This window comes from Panicum virgatum, chromosome 1K (genome assembly GCF_016808335.1).
Source record: "Panicum virgatum strain AP13 chromosome 1K, P.virgatum_v5, whole genome shotgun sequence".
Lineage (NCBI taxonomy): Eukaryota > Viridiplantae > Streptophyta > Magnoliopsida > Poales > Poaceae > Panicum > Panicum virgatum.
This window is the reverse complement of record NC_053136.1, coordinates 48,028,038-48,040,797: the sequence shown is the minus strand read 5'-3', so window position 1 is coordinate 48,040,797 and position 12,760 is coordinate 48,028,038. Positions and strand designations below refer to the sequence as shown.

General features: G+C 50.3%; 3 protein-coding genes across 7 annotated transcripts; 1 reads left to right on the top strand and 2 right to left on the bottom strand.

Moving 5' to 3' along the window:
• Positions 1 to 189: 189 nt before the first annotated feature.
• Positions 190 to 3,535, bottom strand: LOC120649268 (pectin acetylesterase 8-like). Of its 4 annotated transcripts, XR_005665217.1 has the most exons (14): positions 3,398 to 3,535; positions 3,102 to 3,230; positions 2,913 to 2,995; positions 2,675 to 2,804; positions 2,443 to 2,522; positions 2,134 to 2,220; positions 1,941 to 2,065; positions 1,678 to 1,738; positions 1,403 to 1,456; positions 1,242 to 1,319; positions 1,037 to 1,142; positions 804 to 949; positions 484 to 676; positions 190 to 409 (listed from the first exon to the last, which is right to left on the bottom strand). XR_005665217.1 is itself a non-coding variant. In XM_039926026.1 (13 exons), exons 2-13 carry the CDS (start codon positions 3,223 to 3,225, stop codon positions 554 to 556), a joined length of 1,197 nt encoding a protein of 398 aa, XP_039781960.1. In that variant the 5' UTR covers positions 3,226 to 3,230; positions 3,398 to 3,535; the 3' UTR covers positions 190 to 553. The 4 variants fall into 4 exon arrangements, 2 of the variants coding, with proteins under 2 accessions (XP_039781960.1, XP_039781964.1); XR_005665218.1 differs by having other exon boundaries at positions 190 to 676; positions 1,047 to 1,142; XM_039926026.1 differs by having other exon boundaries at positions 190 to 676.
• A 5,097-nt stretch (positions 3,536 to 8,632) lies between these two features.
• LOC120639811 (trihelix transcription factor GT-3b-like) lies at positions 8,633 to 9,765 on the top strand. 2 transcript variants are annotated; one of them, XM_039915725.1, is made up of 2 exons: positions 8,660 to 8,863; positions 9,026 to 9,765. In XM_039915725.1, the coding sequence occupies exon 2, from the start codon at positions 9,106 to 9,108 to the stop codon at positions 9,493 to 9,495; it is 390 nt and encodes a 129-aa protein (XP_039771659.1). In that variant the 5' UTR covers positions 8,660 to 8,863; positions 9,026 to 9,105; the 3' UTR covers positions 9,496 to 9,765. The 2 variants fall into 2 exon arrangements, with proteins under 2 accessions (XP_039771648.1, XP_039771659.1); XM_039915714.1 differs by having other exon boundaries at positions 8,633 to 9,765.
• LOC120639789 (pentatricopeptide repeat-containing protein OTP51, chloroplastic-like) lies at positions 9,733 to 12,613 on the bottom strand. Its single transcript, XM_039915684.1, has 2 exons — positions 11,983 to 12,613; positions 9,733 to 11,804 (listed from the first exon to the last, which is right to left on the bottom strand). Exons 1-2 carry the CDS (start codon positions 12,487 to 12,489, stop codon positions 9,933 to 9,935), a joined length of 2,379 nt encoding a protein of 792 aa, XP_039771618.1. The 5' UTR covers positions 12,490 to 12,613; the 3' UTR covers positions 9,733 to 9,932.
• Between the last annotated feature and the right edge of the window lie 147 nt (positions 12,614 to 12,760).

Sequence of the window (12,760 nt, the reverse complement as noted above, 5' to 3'; positions counted from 1 at the left end):
TTTCCCTTTCACTCCGACAGAGAGGGAGAGAGTCGTGTGGGCGGTGATATTTTCTCTTTTGTTTGGAGGGTTTTTTTTCCTAGCTGAATTAACGCGTCTCACCTCGTTGGTACGGAAGCCTCGATAGTTGCAATTTCAAAAATGAAACAGTCATGCAAGGGTGCATAAACAGAACATGGGCATAGAGTATCAGAGTAATCTATAAAAGGCGAAATCATATTTCCTGAAAATAATCTATGCCGCCTCACTTCTGAAGAACCAATGTGGCTCATGTAAGTATCAGAACAAAATACAGGGCAGTGGAAACATAGGAAACTTCTATCCTGTGCCGTTGGAAGCTGCATCCAGCTTCCGGCACCGGATCTTTTATTCAATCAATCAATTGCTATCAACGCATTGCCCTATACAACTTAGCAATGCTGGGGCGTCAAATGTAGTAGCGTGACGAATGGCAGTAGGAAGTGAGGCTGCTGTAATTGCTAACTTAGCAATGCTGGAGCGTCAAATGTAGTAGCGTGACGAATGGCAGTAGGAAGTGAGGCTGCTGTAATTGCTATGCTCGTGACGGGTCATCGTAGACCCGGTTGTGACAGGTCGAGTCGCAAGGGTATGGGCAGTCGATCTTCTGGAACGGGCTTCGGTCGAAGAACCAGGCGCCAACGGCGTCTGCTATCGTCTGCACAGCAGAGAAAAGCTCCGTCAGAATGAGCATCAGAGTCAGAGGCCCCTCTAGCAGTGAAACACACAATTTGATTCGGTATTTCGGTGGAAATGTAAGGTTCGGCGTTTTCGGGGTGCATTACCCTGTTCCCGAGCATGGGGGAGTCAGATGAAAACCACAGCTCCTGTGTCTCGGACTGGCAGTGCACGAAGCATGAGTTTATGAACAGCCCTCTGGAGGCGGAGTTCCCTTGTTCCGCCGCTGCCTTCAGAAAATCATCCCTGAATCCTGCACCAAACGTTTTAAGCAATACGACTGGTTAAGCATGGACATCATGACAGGCCTGTTGGAAAACACTGATGCAGTAGAACCAACCCTGTAGTACCCGGAGCTGCGCTGCAGAACACTGGTCTATGTCGTGCTTACAGCTATGCCATGTACCCCGAGGGTCAGCAAGTCCTGGCACCAAAATGTTCCTTACCTGCAGCAAGCATGTGTATATGATGGCAACGCAAAAAAGATTGATGACAATAGCAGAATATGAGCATATTTACAGTAATGAAGTTCTTTCGGTGATAACCTGCCATGAATCATATGCTGCGTTGAGGATGAACAGAGGTGTCTGTATCTGTTTTACCTCGTTCTGGGGGAAAAAGCACTGTATCGAAGCAACATGTATTCGTGAAATCTGTTACCTTGGCCACAGGTGCATCATGGTGCTGCTTGAAATTTACATCTTACCAGTCCTGGAGATACGGTTGAAGTGCACGAAGAAGGTAAATTCTTCGCTGAACCCTAAGCCATTTGAAAACAAACGTAATCAGGTTCAGACAGACAGCATCATAACAGGTGAACAATGCATTCTGAAAAATATTTTTTTTTCTGGTTTATTTAATCAGCTGAATTCAGGCATACTGGCATCGGAATCCTCTCATTATCGTGTACTCGATGTGTTTCAGTTAGCCCCACATGATATTCATCAGTTAACAGTATAAAATATAAGTAAAAGTGCATACATGTGTTGTAACCACATCGTTGAAAAAGGCAGCAATGTACCCCACTCCAGCAACATCTTTCCTATCAGCACAAGGATCAGAGATATGTTAGAAAAAGCATTTGAGTTTCCAGAAAGCATATGAGAGGAATTCTTTTTTGTTTTCCATGCTATACACTTTGTTCTATTTTAATGGCAGTATATTTAAAAGACTCAAAATCATATGGGGTGTTTTTTTTTCTTTTAGCTATAAACTGGCTGCTAGTACAAGTGCCACTGTCTTACTCATTGATGAAGAAACCAGCATCAGAAAGGCATCTAACCCTGGCACCCGGTGGTAGAAGGTCATGAAATCTATCGCAGTGTAGTATAGAGGTTAAACCGCCAGCAGAACATCCTGACATTAGAGCCTGGCACAATTTAGTTAGTCTTGCAAACCATTGTGGTTGACAAGAATTGCGCTCACAAGAGTTCATACGTTTTCAGCTTTGTCCATCCCTTTGGCGAGCAGGTCCTCCATGACAGCTTGCCATATCCTTGCACCTCTATAGTGTAGCTTTGTTGTCTGAACAAAAGGAAAACGAGGGAGGGAAACTAAGATGGGAAAGTTTAGTCCAGTAGATATTCTTATAGTACAATGTCGTCAAAGTTGTAGAATCAGATCCTTAATTCCGATCAGTCGTAGAATTGTATGACAGAATCAAGATCTTGACAAAAATGGTAGTATGTTATCATCTGATCTGAAAGAAAAAACAGAAAATTAAGGAATCATGGACTCTGAACTCACAGGATCCACTTGTTCCACATCGCCGGTGAAAGATGATCCATCGCAGTACCGAACCTTGACCTTGTTCCAATTGTAAAAGTCTGATTTCGATGGTTGCACAAGCACTCAGCATGTGAAGGTACATGCCTAGGATTCTAGGCGGTCTGAATTGCTACAGAATGAAGATGGCACAACAGTATATGCTCCGTATGCAGAGTAATTCCTCCATCGAGGAACTACTGAAATTCAGTACCTGGGTTGTAATCCGGCGTGCCGCTCAGGATTCCGGAGAAGGCCATCTGCGTCGCCATCTCCTTGGAGGACCCCAGCCGCGTGCGCTTCCGTTGCAGGCAGCTCGTGACATTGCTGCACCATCCTCCCCCCTGTCATCGATCGGGTGAGCCGTGAGCGGAACTGAACTGAACTGAACATTTCTCCCTGAAGCAGCAATCGCTGAATTACAGATACACCGCTCCCCTTAGCAACCTGACCTCAAAATGAACCAGCCAGCTGTTCATGCCGGAGCCGGAGCCGCGGGCGAGGTGATACGCCGGCGCGCTCCCATCCAAGCACACTATTAGCAGCAAGCACGTCAGGCATGAAAACGCTTCGATCCTCACAGGAGGACGAGAGCGGAGGGGGAAGGAATGGAATCGGCGACGAAGCGGAGCTGCGCTCACCTGCCCCTTTGGCCACGGCGGTTTCCACGTAGGTGATGTCCACGAGCAAGCCGTCCGCTGCGACGAGCGCCAGCGCGCAGGCCACGGCGCGGCACCACGAGACGCAGAGGCTCCCGTCGGCCATCTGGCCTGAGGACGAGAAGGCGTCGAGAAACAGGTCGGTGGAGGTGGAGCACGCAACGCGACCCGGAGAACCCAACAAGTAACCTATCGCTGGACACTAGGAAACGGGCTCGAAGCAAAGCCGCGGAAAAAACCTATAGCTAGCAAGCCATGGAAACGAGGCGCGAACGGACCTGGAGCGGCAGCAAGGCTGCGTCGTGGCGGTAGCCTCCTCTCCTCCGTCTTCCCCCCGTGCGGCGAGTCACGGGGGCGGCGGAGTGGCGGAAGGGACGGGGGACGCGGGGCGGGGAGCCCAAGAGCGCGAAAGGTTTGGTGAGGGCAGGGGGCGGGGGCTCGCTCCCTTGCTCTTTTTCGGGCTCTCCCCACCGCGTCGCGAGCGGCCGGCCCCCCGCGTTTGGTTTCCACACCAGGGCAGGCCAGGGATGCCGCGCCCGCGCCCGCGCCCGCGCCCTTTGTGCCTTCCCTCTCCCTGGGTGCTACTGCTACTGCTACCGCGGGAGTGCATTGACCATTGAGTGCGCGCGATGATCCGGCCATCAATGGCTGCCGTTGTGCTGTCCGGCTGGGGGATTTCCACTTCCACCAGCGGGTGCCGTGGTGGGGGTAGCGAATTGAATGGCGGGGATTCGAGAAGGAGCTACGGTCCTGCGCGGCACGGCCGGCCGGCCGGCCGCCATTTTGCCTAGGCTCGTGGCCGGCCGCCATTTTGCCTAGGCTCGTCTGCGCGCGGCAAAGGTCCGGTGGCCAAAGCGACGGGCCGCGCACGCGCCGACGGGACCTCTGGAAGGAGAATCTTTTTTTTTTTGAACTTGCTCGCTTTTCTTTGTTCACCAAATTCTGCATCAGCATCAGCATCAGCTAGATCGCTATCCGCCAACGCACTTGCAAAGCTCGTGCCGGGATCCAACCAAATGATCGGTTGATTCTGGAAGGAGAATCGGGGGCTGGAGGTGTTTGTGTTTTGCCGGAATCCATCACGTCGTCCGCCCTCGCTGTCGCCGCAGTATCCGATGTCTCGTGTCTCTCGACGACGCCATTTCAGCTACAGTTTTGAAGCATTCGACAAGCGGAAAAAAATACGTACAAGATCGGATTCTCGCAGCACGCGAGGCGAGAACTCGGCAGCTCCAGGACCAGAGGAGTAATGTCTGCGGGGTTCTGGAGCGGTCTTGGAGTCCTGGAGCATTACTCCTCTGTAATGAGTGACTTGTTTTATGAGACGGAGGGGGTAGATGCTCAGAAGCTGCTCCTTCAACATAACCTTTTGGTGCGGCTTCTCATGTGATCCCAAACACCCTCTCCACATAAAAGAACATAGCAGCACCTGCAAGTTCCGCATTGGCGAGCTGTTGGGGACCGTGCACGAAGGAGAATGCCGGGCGTGCTCGGTGACGGAACCGTTAAATTAAAACTCTAATTAAGCATAATAGCCATCATTTGAACACATCGGACGCATTAGCTTAACGGTTTAATTTGGCGATCCTTTCTCAACCCACGGCCCGATCGAAACAACACCGGTAGTCCCCCGCGAAGGAGGGCACAGATGGTACAAGCACAACATAATACTTAAAAATACATACACTATATGAGTACAAAACATTAGGTTTTACAACCCGAGTTCAAATATACACATAATTTACAAGAGTTGCATAATTTACAAACTTTACAACCGATGTACTGAAATTCGAATAGACTAGATCCTACAACTACACTAACCTTCAAAAGCCCTTACTAACCATGACCGGTCAGACCGGTTCATCCAACCGGTTGGACCTGTCGGCGCTACCCTGCTAACACCACAAGTCAGACCGGTCTACGCAAAACAGAAAGGCTGAACACTCTGCCCTCAAGTGTACAACCCGACAATTCCCTAACCTAAGGGTCTCGCTCCTCCACCTCCCACCCCTCTGCATCCCGGCGGATCAACTTAATACAGCAGGGGCAGAAGTCAACGTCGGGGTGTCCTGAAATAATTGTGGTAACAAACCTTGAGTATACTAATACTCAGCAAGTCTTACACGTCTATTGGGTATACTTAGCCCACATATTCTAGACATGCAAGCTTTTTGGCTAGTGGTTGGTTTTGCGGAAAAGAAGCAATTACAGGTGAATCCTTATTTTTCTATGTTTTAGCTTCAATAATAAGTAATCAATTTACTAATCCTCTATGATTTGCAAATCTACAACAATCATGGTGAACAATTCAATAATTAGATAATATCAGCCGGCATCTCATCTCTTTTAATTCATTTCCTTGCTACGATGTGACCAAGAGATCAAGGCTCTCATGACCGCGAGACACGGCGAATCGATCCGATTTAACCTTGCAAGGTGGACCTAACCAACACGGCACGCAAAAGCCCCGTCGGACCCCACGCACTAACCTTTCCCCTCCCCACCTAGAACTACAGGAACCAGCCCAACGACATATGGTCAGCCGAGCTCAACGTGAGACCACCAAAAGTAAACATATGCATCCCAATTCTCCGCGACTACTCGACTCGCCCCAGGAGTTGGGAGCGGGTTCATGTACTTTCGAAGCAAAGCAGTACTCGGCTTACCGGTTTCGACTGCCTCCTACTCCCGGCATGCGGTTAGTACAATTCAATCCCCGATCAGCACAGCCGACAATGGAACGGTCCTTAATCAACACAGATGGGGCTACACCTTCCCCCATCCGGTCTCTCATCCCATACCTTTCATCTTGAATATAATAATTCATATACTGCAATATAGAGACATCCTATATCTCGCGAGTGACAGAATTATCACTCGACTTCTATCGAGCCCTATTAAGCATAGCAGTGCTAACGACCTATTCATACTAGTATAAGGCCCAGGAAAACCTAGGGATCATGCAGCTAAAGTTTCAAACAATTCCTAAATATAATGCACAATTATTAGAGACATATATAGGTGACATAATTTTAAATAGTAGGATATGCACCGGGGCTTGCCTTCGGTTTGCTGCTGGGTACTGGGATGAACTGGGCCTTGGGCCGGGTTCTCACGCCTCTCCTCCTGCTGGGCCTGCTCCAGCGGCTCCGGTGGCTCCGCAACCACCTCGTACACGACCTCCTCGGCTGCGGTTTCTACACGTATGCAAATGATATGAGAATGCATGCAAATACGATATGCAACAACAATCTTTGAAATGCCCAAGTAGAAACACTACAAATTTACCCCAAATTTACCCAATTCTACATCCAACAGTTCTAATAAAACCCGGAATATCCGGATTCATATCCGGAGTATCCGAACTCCGAAGTCCGGAGTTTCCGGGCCTATACCCAGAGTTTCCCCCGGAGTATCCGGGCTTATACCCGGAGTTTTGCCCGGAGTGTTCAAAACCCGGAGTATCCGGGCTTATACCCGGAGTCTCCGGGCTTGACAGCATTTTCGCCCCAAAAACTGAAATCTTGATTTTTGGCAAAACCACCCCACCAAATTTGAAACCCTCTTGAATCCTAGTTGAAGGATGCATATAGAGATGATTGACCAAAGGAAATCACCTAGAACATCCTAAAACAACCAAATCGGCGAGCCCTAACTTCTAGTACCTTGAGGTAGTTTCTCTTGTAAGAAAACTCGAAAACGATGTCGCCCCAAGGTGGAATACTTGTAGAAGATGACCCCCCACGCCGAGTGAAGCTCCCTTGGCCTTGGAGTCAAGTTGAAATGAAAGATTTCGGAATCTAGAGCTTAGGGGAGAGGGAGAGCTCGTGAGGGAGGTGAGGGAGAGAGTGAGAGTGAGGGAGAGTGAGAGTGATATTTTCTATTTAAATAATTGTGGGGTCCAGATGACTAAATTATGGAAATAGAAACTCCACGCCCGGAGTATCCGGGCCAATGGCCGGAGTATCCGGGTGTTACATACTCCCTCCGGCTTAAAAATAATAATGCAACTCTCATTCTTCCCAGAGAATTTTATTAATTTTGTTGACTCGGCTTGACCTTTGACCGACTTGGCTTTGGCATTTAAATTTGACCAAAACTATACAAAATATTATTAACATTGGTGTTACAAAATAAATATTAATATATTATATTTTATACTAAATTTATTTGATGATATAAATATTAATAAATTTTTATATAAATTTAATCATGAAGGGGTTTGACTACTCCAAGAATTATATTTGTTTTCGGATGGAGGGAGTAGCCGTAAGGCTATCTCCAACCATTCCCCCCATCCAACTCCCCCTAAACGTACTATTTACTATATTTTACTACCTCCTTCCAAAAGATTCCTCCCCCTATAACTCCTTCTCTCCAACCATTCCCCTCATATCTATTCCCCCTATATACTATTACTCATTAACTAACTATTTATTTAACGTTTTTGAATTAAAAAAATCATACAATATTTGTGCTATCATAATACACATTATCATCATGTTACAGGACTCAAACGGAATTAATATCGTGAAGAAACGGTGTGATTAGAGATATAGGGGGAGTTGAAACCCACCCTATACATGAGGGGAGTTTTAACTCCCCCCGTATATAGAGAGAGCTGTGGAGGAGCCGTTGGAGAGCTCGCTCCCCCCAAAGCCCCCCTACGTAGGGTGGGGTGAGGGATACAGGGTGCCCTTGGAGCTAGCCTAAGGGACACCCGTGTTGCCGGCTAGTGTGCTACTTTGACGCGCCGGGTGGCACCCTTGCAGTCTTGCAGAAAGCGGCCGATGCCTCTGCAGGCTGCAGGATTCCGCTGCCCGCGATCTGCCGTGCCACCGACGCATGTGACTCGCTGTACCGTCCCCCCGAATCTCAAAAAAGAAGAAGATGAAGAAAATTCGTGCCGTCAACTGCAGAAACCAAGCACGCCTCATCGTGACGCTTCGTCCTCCTTGACTCCTTGCGGTTGGGGAAACGGTGAAAAGGCTCAAAAACAAAGACGGCCGGGGGCGGCGCGTTCCGACCGACGTCCGGTCACGCTCGTGCGTGCACGTCATCGCTGTCGTGCACAGCAACACTGGCCGAGCGGCTGACTCCTCCCCACACCCCGAGCCGTGCTGGACGAGAAGAGGTCACGGGTCAATTGTCGCGAGCTGCCACGCCTGAAAAAAGGTGCTAGGAGGAAAAACAAAAGTGCATGTCGCGAGATCTCCCCATCGGCAATTCCGTTCCGAACCAGCGCGTCGGGCGACCGGGGGGATCGGGGGTGACGTGGCGCGCCGCGCTGCCCGTGTGGACGGCGGCAAAGCCGTTCACACCCCCCGGCGTGGCGTGGCGTGGCGTGGCGGCGTGTGAAAGGGTGAATTTGAAACGCGCGCTGACGCCGAGGAGGCCGCGAGGCGTCAGAGACGCGACCCGATGAGAGGCGCGGGAACAGACAACCCGACGGCCGCTAGCGCTGGCGTCCTGCTGCATGCAGGCGGCTGGTCTGACTGCTCCGGGTGCTTTCAGCCCCACGCGGTCTCGCCTTCCACATTCACCAGCACGTACGCGTCTCCTTTTTATGGCCCCCGCGCCACACCTGGGAACATGAAATCTGACGGCGCGCGGGCAGGGCGCGCGGCTGGAACGCGGCGGCAAGAGCGCGGGGCCACCACTACCACCGCCGACTGCATCCCTGGATGAGCACAGGGCAGCACAAGCTTAGGACGGAGAGCTTCGGCGGCGGCGGCGGCAGCAAGGTCGGTCCTCTCCTCCTCTTCTCCCGCATTCACGTCCTGCTCCCGCTGCCGAAGCATGGTCGACGCCATGGCTCTGTTCGAGACCGTCGCGAGGATCGCAACAGGATTGGTGCCTCGCCTCGGTGTTTTTTCCAATGACCGATGATGAGTCGTTTTCACCAGGTGAAAGAAACATCCAGTGCAAGAAGCAGCAGCAGCAGCCGCTCCGCTCCCCGTTCTTCAGACGGGGCGCGCGAGCGAACATGCAGAGCCAGGCCTCCGGGCCCGGACCCGGGCGAGCCCCGGCGAAAAGGAAGCAGCGAAGGCCGGCCGGCCGCGGGGCCACCGAGGGCGGCGACGACGACGACGAGCGGAGGAGGAAGGTCCGCGGCCTGCTGCGGGACTTCTTGGAGCAGCAGCTCCGCCTGGACGTGCAGCGGCAGGAGGTGATGGAGAGGCAGGCGCGGGAGCGGCTCTTCTTCGAGGAGCAGTGGCGGCAGTCGATGCAGCGGATGGAGCGGGAGCGGCTGGTGCTGGAGCGGGCGTGGATGGAGCGCGAGGAGCAGAGGAGGATGCGGGAGGAGGCCAGGGCCGAGAGGAGGGATCAGCTTCTCACTACCTTGCTGACCAGCCTCTTGCATGGAGATCTGTAGGTAGTAGTTGGCTAGGATTGGCACAGGTTGTAGCAGTTGGCTAGGATTGTTTTGTTCATTCATCTTTACATGAAAAATAATTCTGGGTATCAGTACAATTGTTAAGATCTTAGAGAACCAGGTAGTGGTATCAGTGGTATGATAGAATATGCTGTCATCGGAGGCTTTCTGAAAATGATGTATTTCCTGCTGGAAATCATGGAAACCAGCAGCGAATGGGGAGCAAAACTGAACACATGTGCAAATCGGAATATAAATAAATATTTCTGCCGAGAATTGTCTACAGTACAACTCTACAACCGCAGAAGAACATATGGCTACGAAACATATCGATCTGGGCAATTGGTGTTAGTAGGAAACCATGCATAACCAATATACTACAGGAAGCCTCTAACCAAAATTGTAGAGCCTATAATACTTGTGAACATACACTGTCCTTACTGTTCAGTTTCTGTATTATACCTCTGTGTATCATCCTCATAATCAGTATCACTATCACCCGAGCCATCTGAACCAATGCTACGACTTTCCTCCATCGTAGAACCTGTAAAACTGTCCAATACATGAGGTTCAATTATTTTCCAGAACGAGTCAGCATTGCTTCCCTGGAAACCTATCCAAAAGAATCTTCCTTTCCTCTTCACTTTACATGTTAAAGACTGTGTTTGTAAGGAGTTCACAATTCTTTCAATGCCATCAATGTTCCCACCACTGACCTTAAGAACAATATCACCTGATTGGAGTCTGAAGCCCCCAAACATGAACCAATATGCCAGAACACGTGGGGATAACCATCGATGGACAAGCTTCGGGAGAACTGGCTGGCCTTTCAGAAAGAATTGATCTGCATAGAATCCAAAATGTGTATGGGGTATGGTTGAAAATTGATAAGGGATCTCACTGTCATCATTCAATGATCTGCATGCTGAAGGAAGCCATTCAAAGAAACGTTCATGAATGTGTGCCCTTAGAACTGAATGAGCGTTAGAATCCTTTTGGAACTTAAAGTTGACGATGTGAACCCCTTTCCGTGCATGAGATTCTATTTGAGTGCCTCCAAGTAGCAAACCAATCAAAATCTCACGCTGCTCTTCATCCAACTTCATGCTCACCGGTTTTGGCGGCTTGACAGCTTTCTTGCTAGTGAGGAGACCATTTTGAAGTTTTTCGGAAGTATCCACTGGTACATCATACTTCTTTTTACACATTAAATCATAAATGCTTTCAGCTTTCTGATAGTCCTCTGCAGAAAGATACCCTCTAAGCATGATGTTGCAAGACATGGCATTAGTACCTATCGTCCCATTTTTATGCATCTCACCAAAGATCTCCTCGGCCTTAGCAATATTTCCAATCCTCACCAATGATTCCAGATAGATGGTGTACAATATTCTATTTGGACGACACCGGCCAAGGCATTTTGTGAACGTCTGCTCCAATTTGTCATGCATATCAAGATCTAGATACATATACATCAAGTCAATAAAGGCTGGCATCAGATGTTTCATATGGCTTTCAACAAACTCATCCATGAGTTTTTCTGCGGTCTCTATTTCTCTAGCTTTTGACATTATCTCGATTATCTTATGATACGATGCAACATTGAGAGGTACATTCCGGCCCTTCATTTCCTTGAACATTTCAAGGGATTTCATAGGCTCACCAGTCCGTGCATAAAGCTCCATTCGGCAGATATAAGCCTGAGCAGGGAGCTCACAACCACTCTGAAGAAGCCTATGCCATGTTGCCTTTGTTTCTTTAATATCACCTTCCTTGGAGAAGGCCCTCATCAAGGACACCAGCACATCAGCAGTCTCCTCATACCCCGCTCGCTTCATCTCATCCCTAAGAGCTTTGATCCTGTCTCTATCAATGATATCTTGATAGCTGTGAATCCAGATAAGCCCCACAAAAACATCCTTGTGCACTGCAAGATTGCTCGTGACTATATTGTGATAAACAAACTCAGCCTGCTTGAGATTGTGCTTCGCCGTGCCTCCTGTCTTGCTCACAAGTGCACGGAACACTGAATTGTGCAGGTTAAGGCGAGGATTGTAACCACCCATCTGTATCATCTGGTTGTAGATGGTGCATGCCTCCTCAAGACAACGCCCCCCTGGCACGCTGAGATATGCAACGACCAATATGTGGAAGGTGGATTCGGCAGGCACTCGGCCTTGCTTCACCATCGCATCGAACACCTCTCGGCACTTCTCAACCTTGCCTTCTCTGGCTAGGCAATCGGCCACCCTTGTCGCTAGTGCAAAATTGAAGTGGTACCAGTGCTGCCGTACCATCCAGCTGTATACCTGAAAGCAATTATCGAAACATCCATGTGTAAACCTACTGTCTTCACAACTATGTCAATTCGTCGAACAGTTCGTGTGCAAGAACTGTAACTCGTAAGCATACATTTACATATAAAGAGTAAGGGGGCAGTTGATCGAAATGGAAGGGAGGTGGCAGCACAGAGCACTGAATACTCACCCGGAATGCTGCATCGTTGTTGCGGATGCGGAGGCAGTGGACGGCGATGTAGGTGGCATCATCCTGGTTGATCCACTTGCGCTGGGCGTTGAGGATGCGGGTGAAGGTGGAGTGCTTGTAGGCAGGGAGCTCCTTGCAGAGCCAGGCGATCCTCGACCGCCGCCACTGCTCCGGCAGCTCCTCGAGCTCGAACACCTGCAGCTCGGGGGACCTCACCGCGTTCCTCTCTTCGGCCGCCGCCGCCCACGCCTCGCCCTGGAACAGGCCCGCCCCGGACTCCTCCTCCGATTCCTCGCCCTCGTCCTCATCCTCGTCGTCTGACTCCAGCACGAGGGCCTCCAGCGCTGACGCGGCCCTTGGGCGCGAGACGGAGAGGCGGCGCGGGAGAAGCGGTGGGGCGGCGAGACGGACGGCGGGAGGAAAGGAGGCGAAGGGGAGCGACAGGGAGAGAGGGCATCGCACCAACGGGGATGGAGCGCCGCAGGCGCAGGGAGAGGCCGAGGCCATCAATGAATCGACGGCGAGCACCGGAAGCTTTGCTGCTCACCAGTCACCGCTGCGCGCCGCAGCCTAATCTTTCCCCGGGACGAGGGAGTCCGTGCAATCCAGTCCGTGACTCTCCATCTGGAGTTCTGGACGCTTCATATGAAAATTGGAACCGAATTGCTTTCCATATTGCAAAACTTTACGACAATCCATCCAAATTCGTCCAACCTTTATATTTCCTTTATAAACTTTGGACTACACGGCTGACGCCCATGTGATTTGTTGCCCCCAA

What these genes read in the sequence shown, in the direction of transcription:
- LOC120639811 (XM_039915714.1), top strand. Translation starts at nt 8,998, where the DNA reads ATGACCGATGATGAGTCGTTTTCACCAGGTGAAAGAAACATCCAGTGC.
- LOC120639789 (XM_039915684.1), bottom strand. Translation starts at nt 12,489, where the DNA reads ATGGCCTCGGCCTCTCCCTGCGCCTGCGGCGCTCCATCCCCGTTGGTG. An exon ending in ACAACGATGCAGCATTCCGG is followed by an intron (nt 11,805 to 11,982) that starts GTGAGTATTCAG and finishes AATTGCTTTCAG; the next exon opens with GTATACAGCTGGATGGTACG.
- LOC120649268 (XM_039926026.1), bottom strand. Translation starts at nt 3,225, where the DNA reads ATGGCCGACGGGAGCCTCTGCGTCTCGTGGTGCCGCGCCGTGGCCTGC. An exon ending in GCTGGCTGGTTCATTTTGAG is followed by an intron (nt 2,805 to 2,912) that starts GTCAGGTTGCTA and finishes GATCGATGACAG; the next exon opens with GGGGGAGGATGGTGCAGCAA. An exon ending in GGATGGACAAAGCTGAAAAC is followed by an intron (nt 2,066 to 2,133) that starts GTATGAACTCTT and finishes AAATTGTGCCAG; the next exon opens with GCTCTAATGTCAGGATGTTC.